This window comes from Schistocerca cancellata, chromosome 1, assembly GCF_023864275.1.
Source record: "Schistocerca cancellata isolate TAMUIC-IGC-003103 chromosome 1, iqSchCanc2.1, whole genome shotgun sequence".
In the NCBI taxonomy this organism is placed as follows: Eukaryota; Metazoa; Arthropoda; class Insecta; order Orthoptera; family Acrididae; genus Schistocerca; species Schistocerca cancellata.
Window position 1 is genome coordinate 740,862,168 of NC_064626.1, and position 23,429 is coordinate 740,885,596.

The 23,429-nt window shown below is 44.7% G+C and overlaps 1 protein-coding gene and 1 pseudogene across 1 annotated transcript in view; one reads left to right on the plus strand and one right to left on the minus strand.

Moving 5' to 3' along the window:
• LOC126185586 (inverted formin-2-like) overlaps nt 1–23,429 on the plus strand; it is a 47,352-nt gene that overhangs the window by 12,060 nt on the left and 11,863 nt on the right. The window contains exon 2 of the mRNA XM_049928141.1: nt 19,963–20,168. Within this exon, the coding sequence (XP_049784098.1) occupies nt 19,963–20,168 (206 nt within the window). The remainder of the gene's footprint in view (nt 1–19,962; nt 20,169–23,429) is intronic.
• On the minus strand, nt 9,503–9,620 carry LOC126105508 (5S ribosomal RNA; annotated as a pseudogene).

Sequence of the window (23,429 nt, forward strand, 5' to 3'; positions counted from 1 at the left end):
GCATGCTGGGTTACTACGCAGAAAGCTCTTATCCGGCACGCGAAATTCGTGTGAACAATTGCGATTAGGGCCTCCTACAACTGCAGCTCCACACACCTCTACTCAAACTGGGAATCAAAGTATACCTCGGAGACAATAGCTGTCAGGTTCTTGAGCTGTTAAATCAGAAACAGTGAATCATGTCGATAACGCCAAAAAGTAACTGTGTAGATTTTCTTCTTCCAATAGATAAGTTTCCTCGGAAAGGCTCCACGCATTTCCCGGAAAGCTGTAGGAACTCAGATTGGTGTCCCAATAGGAGGCCAAAACCGTCAGTATACTCACTGACATTGCTTACAATAGCTGCAGCTGCGGTTGGCTGTGAAGTGGCTATAAAGTGAAAGTTTTTCCTGCGATGAGGAATGGTGTATGTGCTATGAATGGCTGATAAGCCACTGTGTCCATGGCCTCTCATCAGACAAATACCGGGTTGACTGCATCAACTATTCAATTTGCGTAGTGACTGTTCCTCTCGCACGAGGGAATTTCAAAAAGTAAGTTGCTAACTGTTATGGCAGGTCAAGGAACTTCTATTGAAGACTGCAATACAGTTTAAAGTGACACAGATATATGACACTATTTTTTAACAGTCACAAAATCTAGAAACAATGGTCAGAACGTTCCGGCAACCTTTCAGTTCCTAGACGATAGAAATCCACTATCGAGTCATGTAGCCGTTCGAGACCCACTGCGTAAACGTCCTCATCATTGGAAAATGCTCCCCCCCCCCGACGTTCTTCCTCGATTGCCCGAACTCTTTCCTGTGGGCTCGATGTCGATGGCCTACCTTCTCGGTGAGTGTCAGCCTTGGTCACATTTTTGGCACCACTCCTCTACGGCTGGACGCGACATCGCATTAGGTCACATATCGCCAGAATTTCAAGGTGAATATGTGTGCAATTTAGACGTTTTGCCCACAAGAAGAGTGCTGTCTATAAAACTTTGGAGTACGTCTCTAGTCGGTGCGTCAAATCACCCCCACATTGGGATGGACCTGTTATCTGTACCGCAGCGAAACTGTCTCTGCAGAAAACCTGGAACATGTCCTCTCTTCTGGCAATACACCGTTCTCGTTGTTCAATGGTCTTAGCGTTGAACGACATGTATAATTTACTTTCTGTAGTCTCTACATACCGGATTTATACGATTACTAGTCGGAATTTTCTAAATTTTTCTGGCTACAGACAGTAATGTTATTTTTACTTCTTTCTCTGTCACCTCTTACAAAAAATATTTCTCGCGCTGAGCTGCTGATGTTCCTGTGCATGATGGCTCCTGAGAAAGAGTGCAATTGTAGGAATTTACGTCGTTAAACTTACAAACAGGTCGATGACTGCAGTTAGGTCAGTGATGCATTGTCACTTCTGTTTTTCGTACCTCAGCAGTTGTATCATCTTAACCACGTCTGCAACCCGATGCAACCAGTTTTGTCTCCCCGTATGGGCGCTTTGGCTGTTCTAACGTACAGTACTGGAAACGGTTCGCTGACGTTTCAAGAATGGAACTCCCCACGTTTCTTGTGAGCAGCCACGCCTCGTTCGCCAACGGTAGCAAGAGCTTATTTTGGTGGTGAGATAACCAGTCAACGGCTCTCCATTCCCGGTAACGGCCATCTGGCGAATGTGGGAGTTACGTCACCTGAGGTTCGCTGCCCGCGTGGGCGCGGCGAACTTGGGGCTGCGTTCATACCTCTGTAACGCCGCCGGGCAGAAACACTCGCTGTGGCACATTCGTTACGACACCACACACAACAGAGGCCTTTCTGCATGGATCCGCCCGAGTACAGCTGGACAACAGAAGCGGGGTAAGCATTCACCTGATCTGCTTGTCAGATATTACTCACGAGGGATGTATTCACCCAGCGGTGTAGTGCATACACAGATGTAAGAAATTTTGCTCCAATACGATGCGCTTCGCAACCCTTCAAGAGAAATCGACGTTCAAGGTGCCTAGAATCTGTTGCATACCGTATGGAAGCGCAAGATGTCGAGCAGTGAAGTAGTCGCAACCAGGTATCTTGCACACTAGAAGTCTGTCTATACTATGTTCGAGTCTCATCATTTGTTTCCTAATCTGCCATCAAACATTTGTATAACTATAACTAACCATGTTTCTTCAGAAAGGATCAAATAATAATAATAATAATAATAATAATAATAGTCGTGGGGCGGCGTAATCCACAATAACATTCATTTATTGATGTATCCTAGTGCTGATTACAGTGAAGCTATACCAGGCTTATAACGGCTTCGAGTAATCTACAGTGCATTTATACTGTTTTCGCAGAATCAGTAGAAATCAGCTATGTCCCCTGTTCTTGGAGTGGGTCGGGATTGTCTGCTTTCCTACTTGTTGCGTTTCTGACACCTCCATTTTGACAGCACAGTGTTTTTATTCAACAGTTGATAGCCGCTCAGGATTCTCGTCCGTTATTGTATATTGGAAATATACCTTTACTTAGTTTTTGAAATGTAAGCGTTATCGCGACCTTCAAGGCGATTGGTGAATCGCCATCGTATTTGGTGGATGGCGCCGATAGTCGACGGCTCGTGGTTTCGTGTTGTGTTCAAAAGGAGGGGAGAAATTTAAATTGCGATTTCTCGGAATTGCCTTAGAAGCGCATCTGTGTGTTACAGTCGTGTGAAAGATGATCACCCGTTGGATGTATGTATCCTAGTCCATCTCCAATCGGAACTTGACGCACTAACTGTAAGTTGCGTTACTAAAGAGTCTCTTCTGAATCTGATAAATATCTGGACTGGGTTATGAAGTTTCGAATACACTACAAATTTCTAGGGGTTACAGGATTCTGCCTCACGCAGTGATGATAATTACGTGTCATGTACCGGAAACATTCAACTACACCCACTAAGTTCTCTTTCCAAAGCGTTGCAAAAGTCTTCCGCTGAAGCAGTGATTAGGATTGGTCTTGCCGTTACCGACGTAAGTAGTTATCTCTAAGAAAAAGATCATAAATTCCCATCCCACACATAATTTGAAATGTTTTGCAATACGTTATGATAACCTCCGATCTATAGCGTGTATCATGAAATTATCTCACAAAATTACAATTGCTTTTATTAAATATTTTCACGGGCATTTACATGCATCGGGGAGAGTATAGTATCGGAATTAAGGATCAACGGTTTTTTACGGGCCTTTCGTATTAGTGCACTTCTTCATGCTTATGAGTTACGTGTCATGAAAAGCACTTTTAGTGTGCATACAGTACGTGACATCCCTCAGGCGTTCATTGCGCTACTGTCGATATTCTAAGATTTCGCCTTACAGTTAGAAAGTTACAAGAACTGCAGTGTTAGTCACAGGCATAAATATGGTCCCGTCCCACACAGACATAAGTTTTCCAGAGATCCCGCGCTCAAGGCGACGTCCTCATTACACAGAACGGTGTTGACGCTCGTACACAGCTTGTCTTGCAGTTTGGCTGTGGTCAGAGGTTCTCGGGATTCTTGACGTCCCGCGGTCTGTTGCTTGGGCCAGCAACCGGAAGGGTCGCTGACGGAGCGGCTACGAGGCCTTCCCGCAACTACGGAGTACACGGCGGTTTCCCGTAGCGCGCCGCCGCCACAGCGCGTAAATATAGGCGAGCAGACGAGCAACAGCTGGCGGGGTTGGGACCGCCGGGCCACCCCCACCCCAACCCTCCTCCCCCGCATTCCACGCCGGCTTTGTTGCTTATTCCCTGTCAGCATCGGGATTTCGTAGTTTATCCTGGGAGAAGACGGGAAACGGAACGTTTAATAAATACTTTCTGTCCAATCATTCAGCCCGTCGTGGTCCTTAGTTTCGAATTACAAATGTGAAAGACTGGCTGTGAGGGGACTTTGTATATATGACAAGTAAAGACGGACACTTTAGAACAGGCGTACATTCAGAAAGTTGTCTCGCTGTAGAATATCAATATTGATCTCAACTCCATCCCAAACATATTTAGCACTGTCTTTTGTAGAGCTTGAAAATTTTCAGTTATAAGGTTTTTTTTATTATTGTTTTTCAATGCTTAGACCACGACCGATTTCGGGCTATTGCATGCCAATCACTAGGTGTTGCGCCACAGCGCCGCGAGGAGGATATAGGACTCTGTGTACCATCAACGAGTGCAGAGAACTCTCTGGGTCACAGCACATAATTATCACACCTAATGATTGGCATGCAATAGCCCGAAACCGGTCGTGGTCTACCCACTGAAAAACATAAAAAAACTTACAACTGACAGTCTATCCACTGAAAAATAAAAACTTTGCAACAGAATCGGTGTTTTCAAGCTCTACTATAATGATCCTCCAGCAGGATTATTTGTTTGTCTTTTGTCATCAGTCTTCCTTGGCTCCTATCAATAGCATTTGATTGTATGGACTATGTAGTACTTTTGCATACACTGGAAGATTATGGGGCTAGGGAATAGCTCATCAATGGCTTAACTTCAAATCTGGAAAGTAGGAAAAAGATGATCTGCCACTAAACATAAGAATGGTTCAAAAGTTTTCCCGCTTATAGACGACACAAGTACTGTGAAAGACGAGCCAATAACATCATGTAATTTTTAGAGAACAGGTTAACGCTCAACTGCAATAAAATGCAATGCTTACAGTTCCTTACACGTACCCTTATAAAAGTGAAATTTTATTGTTTCAAGAAGGTCAAACAGTCAGTAAAACTAACCATTTTAAATTCACAGACGAGAGGGTAAACGAAAAGACTTCTCGGAAGTATTACGTTCAAGATCTCGTGCAGAAACTTAATCTTACGACACAAATAGCGTCCACTCCTGTGGTCTCATATTTCGATGAAACTCTGTTCATCCATCAAGAATATTACTAACCCAGCAAACGACGACCAGGAAGATCTGCAGTGTCAACTAGCGAATTTCGTGTAGGCCGTTGTTCAGCATCTCAGAGTATTAACTCTTATCTTCGTACATATGCTCTTCCATGGGATTTCTTATTGACAACAGTTGTTCATCCAGTAGAAACTACAACCTTCATGATTGAACGCTAGACGCAAAACTATTTGCACTTGATAACACTTCCTTAAACATTGCGCAGAAAGATGTGCATTATTCGGCTGGTTTCATTTCTTGTACGCTTGAGCGTAACTGAAAACATGGCGTGATAAACCCTAGGTATTCATCTCAAGTTGAAACGTTTCCTTTTGGTACGTTCTTTCTATGTCATATAGGAGTTCCTCACACCAGTCAACGATTTTTCTCCCTAGTTTTTTATTTATTCAGATACCATGTCACCAATACTTCTCGTGTTTTATTATTTTTGTATGAATTTTCTAACCTTCTGTAAATTATCTATTCACTCGTTCTATCACCATGTAGCTTCGACTCGCATGGTCTATGGAACCTGATAAATAAATTTAACAAAAATCTTCATACAATTACACTTTAATATAAACATTGTTCATGGCAGTAGTTGATATATCTTTCTACGCAATAAACACTCTCTCTCTCTCTCTCTCTCTCTCTCTCTCTCTCTCTCTCTCTCTCTCTCAAAACTTAGTTCTCCACTCGTATGTATTTATTCCTCTGCATGTGGTGTGCCGAATCGCAATGGGTAAGGCTAATTTGTTACATCCGTTGTGAAACTTATCAGAGAGACGACGACGAAAATTTGAACCTTGTCTCTCTCTTATCCCCCACAGTGATAGACAGAACAGAAAACTTGTTGATTGGACAGATAAACGATGCTAATTGATCCGATGGAAAGCCAAGGTCCGTTATCTAGTTAGATACGATTTTCAAAACTTGCTGCAACACATAGTGATATTGCAGCATAGGCTGTGTGTACGGAACGGGCGACCAACATTGGAGTCTTTTGTTGCAACAAAAAATCGGGCAACGATAAGATTATTCGTAGGTGATTGGAAGTGGAAGTGACGTCAGATCAAAGTTATTTATAGCTGCGCTTTGTAGAATAAAACAAAGTTGACATAGTTTCATGTAAATGTAGCTATTCCAAGATAGTACAAGTCGACTTTAGGGTTTGCATGTTGATCATCACGAAACATTTGTCTTCATTTTTGAGATTTGTAAAACGGTTTGCATTAAAACGAGACCTGTATCCCACTGTCTAAGATGCATATGCAAGAAACGGTCATCAAATACTTCGGTGACTTAGCATTCAGTGAGAGATTGCAATAGATACCTTTTATAACTTGGAGATTTAGAGCGAGTCTGTTCCTCGATAATAAAGTGTAATGGAAAAAGAAAATTAAATCGTATATGGAGCTACGACATTGCTTTCTTTGTTGTTTAATGTATGTCACTTGGTAGGGGTGTCTCTGGAGGGGTAAAGGCTACTCTCCGGAAGGTCCTTGAAGTACGTTCCTCTGTCATTTAAATGTAAACGTTCTTACTGGGGGGAAAATTTGTGTCTGTACTTGCAGCAAGAGTTGAAGTATGAAACTATATACTATGATACATTAATCGTGATGTTAATTGTCAGGCTTTGGCTGTAACAGGCAGTCGGTGTCATTAAAGACTTTATTACACTTGTAGCTGCGACAAGACAACCGTAAGTGTGGTTCCATCCTACTAGCGTGTGGAACTTTAATTAGGTAAAGTATTGAACAGAAGACAAAACAGGATTGTGATTTAATGTGTCGTTGACGACTAGGTATGACTTTAAATGTTTAGAAATGTAAAAATGTGTAGTCGACAGAAGTTGGTATGCTAAGACTACAATATCAACGAGTCTCAAATGGAATGATACATATAACTGGGTATAATAATTTGTAGAGATGCGAAATGGAATGATCGCGTACACCGTACGTCCAGAAAGCTCAGAGACTGATTTTATTCTTGGCGTAAAAGGACGTCAGCGCAGTACTACGGAAGCAGCTTGAACTAACAACTGTAAACAACACATGTCAACAGTGAGAGCAGGCAGGCAGTGTCTGCCTGCAGAGAGATGTTTAAGCACTTATCCTTCTCGCTTTACACACGCGAATGGAAGATGAAATCCCTATAAGTTGTACAAAGAGTAGTATCCTCTGCCATGCACTTCAGTGGTCTACAGTGTATAAGCGAAGAGGAATGGCCGGCCGATATGGCCGAGCGGTTCTAGGCGCTTCAGTCTGGAACCATGCGACCACTACGGTCGCAGGTTCGAATCCTGCCTCGGGCATGGATGTGTGTGATGTCCTTAGGTTAGTTAGGTATGAATGTAAGTTTATGTCGTTAAAGGAGGAGCACAATCTAAGATTAAGGTACTCGGCTTTGCCTTCCACAAAGGAACCTCCCCAACATTTACCTTCAGCGATTTAGGGTAGCCGCGTAAAACTTAAATTTGTATGGTTGGACGGAAATCAACGACCGCCCTACTGTATACGAGTCCACTGCACCTCCTCGATCGATTTGTAATATTAATAACCTCAACGAAAGTGAGACCTGAGTTTCTCTCGGCGCATACAGTGCTTAGCCGGCCGTTGTGTCCGAGCGATTCTAGGGGCTTCAGTCTGGAAACGCGCTGCTGCTACTGTCTCAGGTTAGAATCCTGCCCCGGGCATGGATGTGTGTGATGTCCTTAGGTTAGCTAGGTTTAAGTACTTCTAAGTTCTAGGGGACTCATGATCTCAGCAGTTAAGTCCTTAGATTAGTTAGGTTTAAGTTGTTCTAAGTCTAGGGGACTGATGACCTCAATGTTAAGTCCCATAGTGCTTAGAGCCATTTGAACCATACAGGGCTTAAATAATTTACGGGAATGCAGTCGGGTGACGTCGTCGGCAACAGCGTATAATTCGATAGGAGCACAACCTGCCATTTCCAAAGCAAAACTGCGGAAAGTAAGCGCCGTGCAAGGGAATTTAAAACTTCAGTTTTGAGGAACGCCGGGGAGATAAAACACACACACACACACACACACACACACACACACACACACACACACATAGAGATGGTGGGTTTTGTTTAAATGTGTCATAGAATCCTGCTCTCTTCTTTGTAAAAAAAAAAAAAAAAAAAAAAAAAACAGAGGGACCGAGTTAATGCTACCTCACGCGTGGATTACTAATTTCATTATCGATGACTCCTGACGGGCATCTTTAGTTTGTGATGGCGCTAGTATTTACTGTGTGTGTATGCTTTTCTGGAGTCCCCCTGCAAACCGAAGTTTTAAATTTCCTCATACAGCTCTGACTTGCTGCAGTGCTCCTCTCGAAATACCGATGGTTGTCGACGACATCACCCGGCTGCATTCCCTTACGTTATTTGAAAACTGAACGGAAGTTTATAATGAAGAACTTTTTGGTACGCCTGTGAATTTTTGAAGGTCTTTTATCACCGAGAATTAAGGCAGGAGTACCTGCAGGCTAGCAGCTCCGGGAATCTGTGTCTCGGGTCGCGCAGGCTGTTTCGTAAGCCAGAGGGCACTCCCAACAAGTGGTGCCCCTCCGGCCGACGGGAATGTGGCCGCGCGCTGTGCTGTCGCGGAGCAGGAAGCGGCGCGCTGTATTAATAACGGGCGGGTTGCATTCCGGCGGCGCGCGGCGCGCTGGCGCATCCATCAAGTAAATGAGCGACCCGCGCCGGCGACGCCACGCCGGGCCGCGTTGTTTACCGTATAAATTGGACAACCCCCGAAAATACCGGCCGCGGTAAATTTATCAATGGCTGGCGGCGCCTGGTGGAGGGGTGAACGCACGTGGCGACGCCGCCGCCGCCGCGTCGGTATGTTGGCCTTGGCAGTGGGCTCCGCGCCTCTTCCTGGAACACGGAAGCCGCGTGGATCCCTCCACCTGCGAGCACGGCGATCGCATTTGGATTAGGCGGTTCACAGCTCGTCCTCCTGCCTATCTTTTCATTGCAAGAACCCTACGAAACCGTAATTGACACACGAAAGAGGTCGCTTACAAAACCCTCGAGAAACCACTCCTCGGGTTTTGTCAACAGTTTGAGATTGTTGCCAAGTTGGATTAACGAACAGCGAAGTAATACACCTGCATCGCGAAAAGCCTTTAGGACAAAATTCCAAAAGCCTGTGTTTCAGAAAAAGTACCGAAAAAAATCGCCATTTACCCCGACATACAGAAGGTTTAAGAATGGAAAAACTTGCAGAAGCCAACCTCGGGGAAGATCAGTTTGGATTCCGGGTAAATGTACGAACACACGTGGCAACACTGACCTTACGATTTCTCTTAGAAGATAGGTTAAGGAAAGGCCACCGTAAGTTAAGAGACAGCTTTGACAATGTTCACTAGAATACTCTCTTTGTCATTACGAAGATAAACAAAAAAACCACTCCGTCTTCAGGCCACAAGTGGCCCATCGGGACCATCCGACCGCGGTGACAGCCTCAGAGGAGGATGCGGATAGGAGGGGCGTGTGGTCAGCACACCGCTCTCCCGGTCATTACGATGGTATTCTTGACCGAAGCTGCTACTATTCGGTCGAGTAGCTCCTCAATTGGCATCACTAGGCTGAGTGCACCCCGAAAAATGGCAACAGCGCATGGCGGCCCGTATGGTCACCCATCCAAGTGCCGACCACGCCCGACAGCGCTTAACTTCGGTGATCTCACGGGAACCGGTGTATCCACTGCGGCAAGATCGTTGCCCCATTACGAAGATAGAAAGGGGTAAAACAAAAGGAGCGAAAGGCTATTTACAACTTGTAAAGAAACATGACGGCAGTTACAAAAGTCGAGGGGCATGAAAGGGAGTGAGACAGGGTTGCAGTCTACCACCGATGTTATTCAATCTGCACATAGGTCAATCAGTAAAGGAAACCAAAGAAAAATCTGGAGAAGGAATTAAAGTCCAGAGAGAAGAAATAAAAACTTTAAGGTTGGCCGATGACATTGCAATTCTATCAGAGACAGCAAAGGACTTGGAAGAGCAGTTGAACGGTGTGGACAGTGTTTTGAAAGGAGAATAAAGGATGAACATCATCAAAAGCTAATGGGATGTATTTGAATTAAATCAGCTCATGCCGAGGAAATTAGATTAAGAAACAAGGCGCTTAAAGTAGTAAATGAGTTTTGCTATTTGGGCAGCAAAACAACTGATGACGGCCGAAGTGGACAGCATATAAAATGTAGACTGACAATGGCAAGGAAAGTGTTTCTGAAGAAGAGAAATTTCTTAACATCGAATGTAGATTTAAGTGTAAGAAAGTGTTTTCTGAAAGTATTCGTTAGGAGTAAAAGTCTTCATTTCGAGTACAGGCTTGTATATAAGGAAACATGGACAATAAACATTTTAGACAAACAGAGAATAGATGTTTCTGAGATGTAATGTTACAGAAGAGTACTGAAGTTTGGGTGGATAAATCACATAACTAAGATTTGGGGAGAAAAGAAACTTGTGGCGCAACCTGACAAGAAGAAGGGCTTGGTTGGTGGGGGACTTTCTGAGACATCAAAGGATGACCAGTTTAGTTCTGGAGGGAAGATGTGGGGGTATAAACCGTAGAGGTAGACCAACAGATGAACACAGTAAACAGATTCCGAAGGATATAGTTTGCAGTAGCTACTCGGAGATGAAGAGGCTTTCAGAGAGTAGAGTAGCATGGACTGCTGCATCAAACCAGTCTTCCCTTAGAGAGCAACGCTTACTTTTTCCTTCCCGTCTCTATCGCGTACTTTTCTAGCGTACCCAATGTCTAAAACACGTAAGGTTAGTCAGGTTTCACTTGAGGTTTGGTCACATGTGATGTTACAGCCAACAGCACCTTGACAAAAACATACTGATAAAAGATATAGGATTCAAGGACAAATCTGCTTACCTGTGCTTTCAGTAAACGCATTGCTTTCGGATCAGTGGTTGTCCCACTTACGGTGAGGCAAAATTCAAAGTTTTGAAAAGGCAGGCTAATTTAGTTGTTACGATTTCCTTTCCTAAAGAATAGACTGCGTACTGAAATGTGTGGAATCTTTCCTGTTTTGTGATCTGAAGACGAGGATGAAATACTTCGGTACCACACTGCAGACTGTTAACGAAGGTACGAGAACACGGAGCAGGATTCCAGATACATCAACGGCTCGAAGACTTCTTAAGTAATAGAACCCAGTATGTCGTCCTCGAGGGCGAGTGTTCATCGGAGACAAATATATCGTCAGGAGTGTCCCAGGGAAATGTGGTAGATGTGGCGGACAGATTGGGCAGTACTGTGCTGTTATTTGCTGTGGTGGGTACGGGAAAGTGACGAAGGTGAGTGACGGTAGGAGCATACAAGTGGACTCAGATGAAATTTTTAGCTGGCTCTAAATGCAGAAAAATGTAAGCTAGTGCGGAGGAGTAGGAAAAATAATCCCGTAATGTTGGGATACAGTATTAGTAGCGTCCTGCTTGACATAGTCATTTAAATATCTTGCCGTAACACTGGAAAGCGATATGAAATGGAACGAGCATGTGAGAATTGTGGCAGAGACGGTGACCTATCTTTGACTACTTCTGGAGTGTTTGGGATCCGTACCAGATCGGATTAAAAATGATTCAAATGGTTCTGAGCACTATGGGACTTAACCTCTGAGGTCTCATCAGTCCCCTAGAACTTAGAACTACTTAAACCTAACTAACCTAAGGACATCACACACATCCATGCCCGAGGCAGGATTCGAACCTGCGACCGTAGCGGTCGCGCGGTCCCAGACTGTAGCGCCTAGAACCGCTCGGCTACTCCGGCCGGCAGATCGGATTAAAGGCAGACATCGCAGCAATTCAGAGGCGGGCTGCCAGCTTTGTTTCCTGTGGGTTCGAACAACACGAAAGTGCTTCGTGAGCTCAAATAGGAACCCCTAGAAGGACGGCGGCTTTCTTTTCGAGGAACAATTTTTTGAGAAAATTTAGATTACAGCAATTTGAGGTTGACAGCAGAATGATTGTAGTGCCGCCAACGTATATTTCGCGTAAGGAGCATGAAGATAAGATACGAGTAACTAGGGCTAGTAAGGAAGCATACAGAAACTCGTTTTTCCCTCGCTCTATCTACGAGTGCAACAGGAAAGGAAACAACTAGTAGTGGAACAGGTATCATCCACCACTACCTGTACGCTGGTCTGCGGATATGTGTCGATATTTAGAAGAGCCGGAAAGCGAGTAGGCGCGCAGCTTCCCCCATGCTAGGTGTTTGCTTCAGACAGTTGGTCTCGAGTCGCCAGGGCCGTCGCCCCCGCAGGGCAGCGTGCGTACGGCGGAGCTGTACGGCGCGGCGGACGCCGCTGGACGTGCCTTCCTCTGCCTGCGTCACCTCGCGCTGATTCACCGCCGCCGGATATCTCGCCGCCTATAACGCTGTACCCGACGCCCGTGGCGGCGCTACCCGCCGGAAGCACACAATATGCCTTCGCAGTCACATATCTGCGGCATTTGGACGTTCTTTCCTGAGTTTATAAAAGTAGTAGTCATTGCTGTGAACTTCAAGCTTCACTGAAGCGCTGACTGACTCTACTTTGACATAACAAGCTCCGCGGCTTCTCTTAGTACTGTATTGATAACAACTGAACAGACCGTACCTTTATCAACACACATTGCTTTTATTCCCCTTTTCTCCCTGTTCATTTAATCGCTTCATAAGTCGTTACTTATGTACTGCCGTGTAGTTGATTTCTACACACTGTAGTTACAGTACATGCTTCAGGAGTTAGGTGTACTCCCGTGTTATTGGTAGCCCAGCCTCGACAGTAAAATCAGTTGGAGGCTAGAATGAGATTTTTACTCTGCAGCGGAGTGTGCGCTGATATGAAACTTCCTGGCAGATTAAAACTGTGTGCCGGACCGAGACTCGAACTCGGGACCTTTGCCTTCGCTGGCAAGTTTGGAAGGTAGGAGACGAGGTACTGGCAGAAGTAGAGCTGTGAGGACGAGGCGTGAGTCGTGCTTTGGTAGCTCAGTGGTAGAGCACTTGCCCGCGAAAGGCAAAGGTCCTGAGTTCGAGTCTCGGTCCGGCACACAGTTTCAATCTGCCAGGAAGTTTCAGTTGGAGGCTATCTTTCAAGTGGTCCAACCACCATTTCCTGGGTTTACAGTCATTAAGTGCCAACCAGTTAATCTACTGAGTCCACTTATGAATTGCTTGTAAGAAGGAGCCGTGTGCCCCCTCAAATTTTACTTACATCACTAAAGTCAGAGAAAGTCTTATTAACAGTCATAGAAAGTCTTATTAACAGTCAGCAATGGATGCTGAAGTTACTACATCGAGACCGTTTGCCGTGGATGACACCCAATTCAGAGGCGAAAGTAGTCTGTTACACATTGCGAAAACTGTTAACAACTGTTGCTGGTGAAATAGTCCACTAAATTGAGAACTTTGAATTACGAGAATATGCACTTCTTCTTTCCTCCATCCTTCGAGAATCTTGGCCATTTAATGAGCAAATGACTGCGAAGAAAACTTTTGATTCGATCAACAGGAACAAGCAATTTTTTGAAAATATTAAACATACGTTTGGCTTCATACTCCTTACAGAAATTTGTTAGTTCAAAATTAGTATTCTCAGCGTGGGAAAGGATTTGTCAGTGCTGAGCTTCATAGAATTTTTTACAGATTTTTCTGGAACCCTTCCTCACATTCTTCTACTTGCTGCTCTGCACTTTCCGGTCCTCCTCCTCCTCCTCCTTTCCCACGACCAAGATATAATGTGCTCAGTCGTCAGTATGTCAGGGTGAGAGAGGCGCACGGAAGGGGTGGGAGAAATGCAGTTCACTAAGAATATTCTATTAGGTCTTTACCACAATGTGTTACAACACAGCTTCTGAACTGGCTTCCCCCATAGCTTTCTTCCTTCCTGTTTTCATAGACGAACGTTCTCTACACCAGGTATCTTCTTCGTAGAATAAATAGAATCGGGTTTTCATGACTTGGCGCATTTGGAGGTCTTGTGCAGCTGGCTATATGAACCCGAGGCGGAGTTGATGGTAAAATCATCTGTGTAGTTGGGCTGTACGATATTTCTCCGCAACCTTCTCCAGTACTCAACGTTTCGATCCCTCTGTTAGGATCTTGTTGAGGAATCTGTTCGTGTTCCAGTGTGGCCGAACACTGCCAGAATGAAATTGGGGGGACAAAAGTCACAGGAGAGCGCTACGCACGTATACAGAAGACGGTAGTATCGCGTACACGATCTGTCATTTGGGTTCTGATGATTCAATGTGAGAAGGTTTGCAACGTGATTATGGCAGCACGACGAGAATTAACGGAGTTTGAACAACAGAGTTTGAACGCCGAATGGCAATCAAACTAGGTACATGGGACATTCCATTTCGGAAATCCACAGTGTCAACTGTCAACTGTGTACCGAAAATACCACATTTCAGGCATTAGCTCTTACCAGGGCAACGTAGTGACCGAGGGCCTCTTCATAACGACCGAGAGCAGCAGCTTTCGCATACTGTTGTCAGTGCCAACAGACAAGCAACATTGCCTGAAATAATCGCAGAAATCAATGTGGGACGTACGACATACTTATCTGTTAGGACAGTGCGGCAAAATTTGTCGTTTATGGGCTACGGCAGCAGACTACCGACGCGCCTCTCATGGGCTCGTGATCATATCGGATGAACCCTAGACGGCTGGAAAACCGTGGCCTGGTCAGATGAGTCCCAATTTCGGTTGGTAAGAGCTGATGGCAGGGTTCGAGTGTGGCGCAGACCCCACGAAGTCCAAGTCAACAAGGCGCTGTGCAAGCTGCGGTGGCTTCATAACGGTGTGGGCTGTGTTTACATGGATCATTGTCTGGAAATGATCATGTTCGGTTACCTGGAGACCATTTGCAGCCAAACAACGATGTCACGTCACCAGACAGCTGTTCGCGATCAGTTTGAAGAACATTCTGGACAATTCGAGCGAATTGATTTGGCCTCCCGACATGAATCCCACGAACATTTATGGGGCAGAGGTCAGTTAGTGCACAAAATCTTGCACGGGAACAGTGTCGCATTTACGGACGGCTGTAGAGGCAGCATGGTTATGGGGGACTTTCAGCTCCATGTCACGTCGAGTTGCTGCACTACGCCGGACGAATGGTGGTCCGACACGATATTAGGAGGTATCACATAACTTTTGTCACTTCGCTTCCACTTACAAAAAGCGGTTTTCCCGCGAAGTGACACTAATTTACTGTCTCTCTGGGACAGGAGAACACTCTCCCGAAGGAGGACCCAACAGAGGGGGCGAGACGATTAGTACTGGAGAAGTTGGAAGGGGAATAGCGACTCGGAAGATTTTACCATCAACGGGAACGGACACGAAAGCCTGCGGAATTGTTAAAGAGGGCCGCTGTAGGGTCAGCACTTTGCGGGAGATGGGCAGACGGACAGGTAGGCTGGAGGGCGACAGGGGCGCCGGAGGCTGTCGTCGACGTCGGCGTCTGCCGGGGACGGCGCCGAGGGCGCGCCTCCGCCACCGCGGCGTCTATTTCAGACGGGGAATGCACAAAAAACCGGCACGGGGCCCTGCGCTGCTCCACCGCTACCGCTACCGGCACCGGCCCAGAATGTCAGAAATGCCTCCGGACGCGCCGCGCCGCACCGCCGGCGAGTACGGCGTACTTCCGGCAACGCGAGCAGCCGGCACCTCGTTTACCAGTATAGGAAGAGCCCCACATCGTTGTCCTGTTATCATTACTGCCTAAAGTTTTTTCTGTCTACTCCAGACTTTCTGACCACATACTATGACATAACATTCACTTATTTATCGAACAATTTTCGAGATTTGTTTTGCGGAACCTTACACAGTCTGCGAAAGAAAAATTGTGCTCGTAATGTGAGCCCCATAGGACAAATTCAAAAAATTAAACATAAAATTATAAGAAATTATTAAACCAAATACAACTTAAGATTGTGCAATGTAGATATCTTGTTGGAGATCTTTCCCATGTTTTGCTGCCTGTTATTAGGCTCATTCTTTTGTCTGATAGCGCCTGTGAAGCTCTTATCGCGTATAGTTTATCACAAGACTTCTATTTCTGTTTCGTCCTAAGCGTTAACTCTTTACGAGGCATCTGCAACATAAAATAGAACAGAAGTTCTGTATTGGTTATAATTTGTGCACGTTTATGTTGGGGGCTCATATTGCCAGCATGAAAGGGGCTCATAATACAAATACCACCGTCGGCCGGAGTGGCCGAGCGGTTCTAGGCGCTACAGTCTGGAACCGCGCGACCGCTACGGTCGCAGGTTCGACTCCTGCCTCGGGCATGGATGTGTGTGATGTCCTTAGGTTGGTTAGGTTTAAGTAGTGCTAAGTTCTAGGGGACTGATGACCTCAGATGTTAAAGTCCCATAGTGCTCAGAGCCATTTGAACCATTTTTTAACAAATACCTCCATCTTTCGAAACAAGAATTTATTATCTTCTAACGTTAAGTAAAAAGTACAACATCAACACCAGGGTGTCCGCCCCCAGTATCTGAGTGGTTAGCGCGACAGAATGTCAATCCTAAGGGCCCGGGTTCGATTCCCGGCTGGGCCGGAGATTTTCTCCGTTCGGGGACTGGGTGTTGTGTTGTCCTAATCATCATCATTTCATCCACATCGACGCGCAAGTCACCGAAGTGGCGTCAAATCGAAAGACTTGCACCCGGCGAACGGTCTACCCGAGGGGAGGCCGTAACCGCACGACATTCATTCATTCAACACCAGGGTGGGGGGCGGTACTTTGTGTCCACCTTTCGAAAATATCGTAAAATGGTCTGGTACTTTATATCCAAAAATTTTCAAAAAATATTGTCTTGTTTTTGATTATTTCTCATATCAGATCACGTATTTTTTTTAAGTTTTTCAACAAGCTTAACCCAAAAAATTTAGTTAAAATAGTGAATGTGACTTTCCGCAACAAGTGTCGTATTCATATTTTCAGGTTCAGGACCCGTATTACTCACCTATATAACTTTGAAAAGTATGTTGCGAATGAAAATCAACATCAGTTAATGAAATATGTATTTTTTAAACTTTATTGGTGGTTCTAAAGTACCACCCCACGCAGGGTAAAGATTACGGAAAATGCATGGGCATTGCTAAGATATACTAAAAGGTATTTTCAGGTTCTGTACCCCACTTATACATCAGAGTTTGTTTACAAAGTATGTTATTAATAAAAGTTAAGCACATTTAACGAATTTCGTTTTTTTGGTGGTGGGCATAAAGTAGTGCCCTTGGTATTACACGTTATCTAAAAGGCGCCGGTATTGCTAGGGTTAGTTCTGCAACAGAAGATTGATATGCGTGGAATACAAGGAAAATATCAAAATTAGTTATTGCATGGGTATAGCTGTATAATACTGAAACAAAACCTTACGACAGTAGATAAGTGGAGTGGCATGCATATTAGTGACACGCTACTTTAGGAAGCAATGTTGTCCAGTTCGACACAAGGCTCAGTGGTTGTCATACTGCAGATTTCAATGTCTGGAGTTGAAGCCTCAGCCGTTCCTAAGATTTTTCCTGTTATTTTCCGTTTCTTTTAACTCTGGCAATGGTTTGTTGCTGCGAAAAATGCTAATTGCACCACTGACTACCTTCGGGTTGAAAGCAGTTTTACCTTACTCTGCTGGTAACCTAAAGCCTAAAGACTCTGTAAAGAGTCAAAAATACCGAAAACAGCCGCAACGGAGGTTGCACATGATTGTCTGATATCAATTTGAGAACACTTCACTTGCCAGTTGTAGTGAAATCAGAACCGGCGTATAGATGTGTTCCATATACATGAAGCACTGTCAGACGGTTGAAGTAAAGTTAAATGAATGGAAAAGTTGGTTTCGGGAACCTTTCTGACTAGTGACTGGTAGTGCAGCGATGTCTTGGAGCTCTCAACATACAAGCTTCCCATCGGAAGGAAAATGGACTTATCATTCGGTAAGCCATCTAATTTAATCTTCATTAGACGATTAACCCCCGAAGTCATTACAGATTAAGAGAGAAAGGGAGTAGAAGTTGCAGAAATGAAAGTACAGTTACAATGCTTATAATAAACAATAAATCAACTAAACATGAACGAAAAAAAGATCAATTAGGCTATTATTACCCACATTTGCATTAAAAGTTGCTGTAATGGGAATCGCGAGCCTTTATTAGGTGGTAAAAGCAGGGCAGCAATCCATGTGCTGGACTGTCGACATCCAACCATAATTGCACAGCATTTGCAGTGGATTACGTACAAGTAACACAACACATAACAAAATTATTCTCTTACGTTACTTTAAAAATAAAGTTAAATGATAGTGAAAGAACTGTTTGATAAAAGTAGCTTCTGTATACCGCAGAATGTTCGTTTCGAACTGTACGCAGGACACTGGAAGGACGGATTGTACCCTTCCCATGTCGCCCTTCATTAGTCATCGCTGCCTTAGCCGGAAATGAGTCATCTTGTTTTGAAGTTGACAATATTTCTATGGGGTCCTGTCCGTGGTTATTAGAAAGTATTCGTGCCTCTTTGCAACTGCTGCTAACTTAATGCGGTGTATCAATGTGTGGCGCCATAGTAGTCATTACGCAGTGAACGATTTATTGTTGTTATTGTCGCTTTGTTGGACGTTCCGTTAAACCAGTAGTAGTAGTAGTAGTAATAGTAGTAAAAACCCTGGTCCTAACCGTCCACTAGTGGACGGTTCAGCTCTCATTATGGGCGGCAGGCGGTAGGGATTTTAAAAATATTTTCATTAAGTTTTCATAATATTGTGACAAAAAATATTTGGTAACTAATCATTATTATCATTATTATTATTGCTGGTAAAAGAGATACAAAAGTGGGCGGTAGGAGAAAAAGGTTGACTGTTCCTGCGTTAAATGGCGTCGTGATACCAAGAAAGCCTGCAACCCCTGCCGCAATCGGTCGGTCAACGTTACGCAACCCCCTCTCCCCACTCCCGAATCTCAGTGTTAATTAAGAATTGAACAAGCTATCGTGGTACTGGCTGACAAAAAGTCTGGGAACCTCTGTGTTACGGGGTTTCCGAGACGGCCAAAGGCTAGTTCTCATCAATACAGTGATGATTGTTGAAACCATCTCCACTTTAGACGGCTTACAGTACGTTCATTAGCCCTCTTCTGGGCTACTGCTGTGCAGTGTGTGATCCGCACCATATAGGACTGAGTGAGGACGCTGAAAAGGGAGAGAGTACCACGGTTATGATACGCGAATTGGCGTGGCAATCACAAAAGCAAAGGCGATTTTCGTTGCGGTAGGATCCCTTCGTGATATTTCAATCACCCCCTTTGCCTTCAGAGTGTGAAAATATTTTGTTGGCGCCCGCTATATAGGGAAAAACGATCATAACAAGGGAGATCAGAGCTCGCATGCAGAGATTTAAGTGTTCATTTCTCCAGCGCACTGTTTGAGAGAGGAACGGTAGAGAAATAGGCTGACAGTGAACCCTCTCAGGTACTTAACTGTGAATTGCGGGGTAATCATGTAGATGCAGATGTAGTAAGGTGTTCGTAGTCTTCCGTTGCTCTGAGAACGGTACTGTATTTCTCGATTCTAGCCTTTGGGTAGCCGGTTGAATGCCTGTGAAGTGACTGTGAAGCGAATACAGCTCCGTGGGAGATGTTGGAGAGAGTCAGTGATGAGTCTGTTTCTCTGAATGCGGTGTTAATTTGATAACTTGAGCGGATCTGTAACAATCGGGAGAGGCATATTCGTCGGCGGTTTTTACCACCGTGTTTGGGTCTATAAATTTCCAAAGGATACTGCTCCGTCAATTGACTTTTTATTTTGGTGTTAGCGTAGTACTGCTTATATGTCACGGCCCTGGAATTATATAGCTGTTTAGAAAGGTTTGGACACGCTCGACAGTTTTCTTCTATATTTACAAGGGTAGCCAAGTAACGGGATACGAGCTCCGGAAGAGACGTTAGTTTGTTGTTTTTTGTTTTGCGGCGGGCGCCCCCGCCTGGCGCCAGCGCCTTCGTCAGCGGCGGCTTAAATCAGTGAGTGAAGCAGGTGGCGCGCCGGCGTGTTGCAGACAGTGGCTGCTGGAATTCCTGGACCGCGACGGGCTGGGGCTGCTGCTGCACAGCCTGGAGCTGCAGTGCGGCCAGCGCTCGCTGTCCGTCAGCGACGCGCTCACGCAGGCACAGTGCGTGCAGTGCATCCGCGCCGCCATCAGCTCCGACACCGGCCTGCAGTACATCATCGACCGCCGCGACTACGTGCGCCAGCTCGCCGCCGGTAAGTCTCCACTCACCAGTATGTATTACTTTGGGGCATGCGTTCGTAGTGTTCTTCCATACGCTTAATAAACACAACAGACACGAATGACAGAGACTTCCGTCATCAATAATATATTCACCTTCACTATTTACGACAGTCTGCCAACGCTGTGGTAAATTTTCGATTCTGAAACTGCAGAAATCACGTGGTTTTGGGGCAGAGAACTCGTCGAGCCATGTTCGGAGCGCATTTTCATCCGGAAGGGAAGTTCCTTGAAGGTTGTTCGATACAGAGTGGGAAAGGTGAAAATCTCAGGGCGCAAGATCTGGCGAATAAGATGAGTGCGGAATGACTCCCCAACCCAATCCCTGCATAGTGTTCTTTGTCAGTCTAGCAGAATGCGGGCGGGTGATATCGTGGAATGGCATCACTTTACACAGTCTTCCTGACCGTTGTTCTTGGATTGAGTCTGCAAGAGGTCTCAGATGTAAGCAATAAATGTCAGCAGTGATGGTTGCACCTCGGGGAAGTAATACACCACACCGTCGCATTTCCACCAGATACGTAGCATTATCTTTTGTGGATACGCGCAGGTTTTGGTCGAGGAGTTGCTGCTTTTTTTGGGCTCAACCATTCCTTTCTTTTCCTATGTTAGCAACAATACACCACTTCTCGCCACCAGTAACGATAAGGGATATGAATGGTCGGTGTTGTTCATGAGCCCTTTGATGACGTGCAAGCGGAGATGCACAAACGGGCACCGGCTTGTTTTTGTAATTTTGGCTTAGAGCATCCGGTGCGCATACACTCGATTTTTGAACCTTCCTCGTTGCATGCAAATGCCGCACTCTTGCGGAATGCTCACTGTTCATCACTTTTGCCAGTTCTCGAGTATACTGACGGGATTAATGCGTGTTCACGATCTTCATCAAAACCCGGAGGTCTTTCTGGACGTGGAGACTCACTAATGTCAAAACGATCCTCCTTAAAACGAGGAAACCATTTTCATGCCGTGCTCTGTCCTGTGGCATTATCCCCAAACTCGGCCCAAATGTTTCACCCTGTCCCTTCTGCTGTAACCCCCCTATTGAACTGCCGGCCTGAGTGGCCGTGCGGTTCTAGGCGCTACAGTCTGGAGCCGAGCGACCGCTCCGGTAGCAGGTTCGAATCCTGCCTCGGGCACGGATGTGTGTGATGTCCTTAGGTTTAAGTATTTCTAAGTTCTAGGCAACTGATGACCTCAGAAGTTAAGTCACATAGTGCTCAGAGACATTTGAACCTCTATTGAACTCATACAGAAGAATATGCCCGAAATATTCCGCTTTCTCTACTTGACACTCAATTTTTAGCGCCTACAGCTCCAGTTAACTATCTCCAGATGACAATATATAAACTCGTACAGCAACAGTGAATTAAAATAAAATAGACAAATAAACCCATAGCAACCGAAATACCAGCATGCAAAACAGAAACGCTACGATTTCGTGCAACAACCTAACAGTTCCTGTAGCAGTCAGCGCCACGAAATTAAGGTCGTGTAATTTTGGGAGAAACTCTTTCTTTAATCTACGAGAGCCCAAGTTCAAAAAAGAGGGGTAGCTTCCAACATTTACGAGTAACGCAATAAATACGACGTTAAAATTAGAATTAGGGGAACTCAGGCTTATACAAAAATATGAACCTCGAATAGAACAGAAACTGGGAGAAGTGATTTCAGGAGGGAAGGTACATGCTTTGAGGGGCGATAGTGTTACTGATTCTGAACGAAAAACATCGTATCGACGTATGGACGTATGCCCTATTCCGAAAGGTCTGCGAGATAGAACGCATGTAATACAGCTCTTGTACTTTTTTCTTGCATAACTTGACAACTGCAGCCTCCAGCGAAAGCTTGCCGCAATAAAAATTAAACTACATTAAATTTCCTACAAAAAAGGCTCTGTTCACTTTTTCTCTAAGACTTGCGCGCCAGAGTATTAAAAATCTTGCGCGACCCACATGCGCTGTAGCTTACGTAGTTTTTGTAGGCCAGTTTGACGTATTTTCCAGATTTCATAGACCACAAGTGATCTGTATCAAATTGTTAGTCTCAGAGTCCTCTACGCTACTTTTGTACGCTATCAACAATGGCAATTTTCGAATGGTACATAAAATAAATAACAATGTACATCAAATTTATTCATCTCGGAAGCCAGTCTGAATAGGCCATACGCACATATGAAATTTTTTGTTGAGAATCACTAATACTATCAGCCCTGACAGAATGACACTTTCCTTCCGACTCACGCAGTATACCAACTACTTTCTTTCTCGCGCCGTCTCTGGTGACGTCACTCGGCAAAGTTTGAAACTAGCACCTAGGTTTCCGGCGTCCATGTCGGTAACAGGTGTTGTAGGTAACAACTTGTTTTAATCAGTGAATTCTGTATCAGTGAGTAATTGACTAATCACGACAGTCATTTACATTTTTTTTTTTAATTTGTTACCGGATTTTATTCTTAAAATTACGTTGGAACACAGTACAGCGGCACAGGATAAACATGAAACTGCAGAAACGACGCTGACATAACGGTTATTAGCCTGAACCTTTGCTTATTCGATAATAGTACAAATTTTATGCTTCTAAAAGCTTAGGTTTGCACAGTTCTATGGCAGGTTTTTTACACTTCTCCCAATTTCAGCGACATTTTTTTCCCCTTTGACTTGCATCCAAATAATTCTTTGTCAACATGTACTTAATTATATGATTATACAATTCAGATAATATCGCCTAGTAATCTATTTTAGTTCAGAATCAATAAATATGGCGCGGCTACCGGACAACCAGGACAGTATTTTCTGTCTAATAGCGAAACGCGCCACACTCATCCTCCGTAACTCTTGTGTTGACATGGTATCAGAGCCCCACATAAAAGGATAATTGCACCTATAAGACTTGAAGTAAGTGCAATATCTACTGTCTAAAACGCATTCCGGGATTTCCTGGCTCGTGTTTCTGTTGATTGAAAGGTCGTCCGAGGATAAGAAAAGCACTACATTTCGGGATATTTACGCATGGAAACCCTCGCCATTTTCAGGAGGAAATGGACTCCGATACACGTCGTAGTAAATGTCGAGGTTCATTGAGATGGAGCGCTAGCTAGGATAGGAAAAAAATGGAGAAAGAAGTAGATTCCGCAGTATCCCTTACTCGGGAGGGGATCTGAACTAGGCACACTCGAATACGATTCTCGTACCTTAAAGATTACATCCCTTCCTCTTTATTAGTCGTAGTGCTTT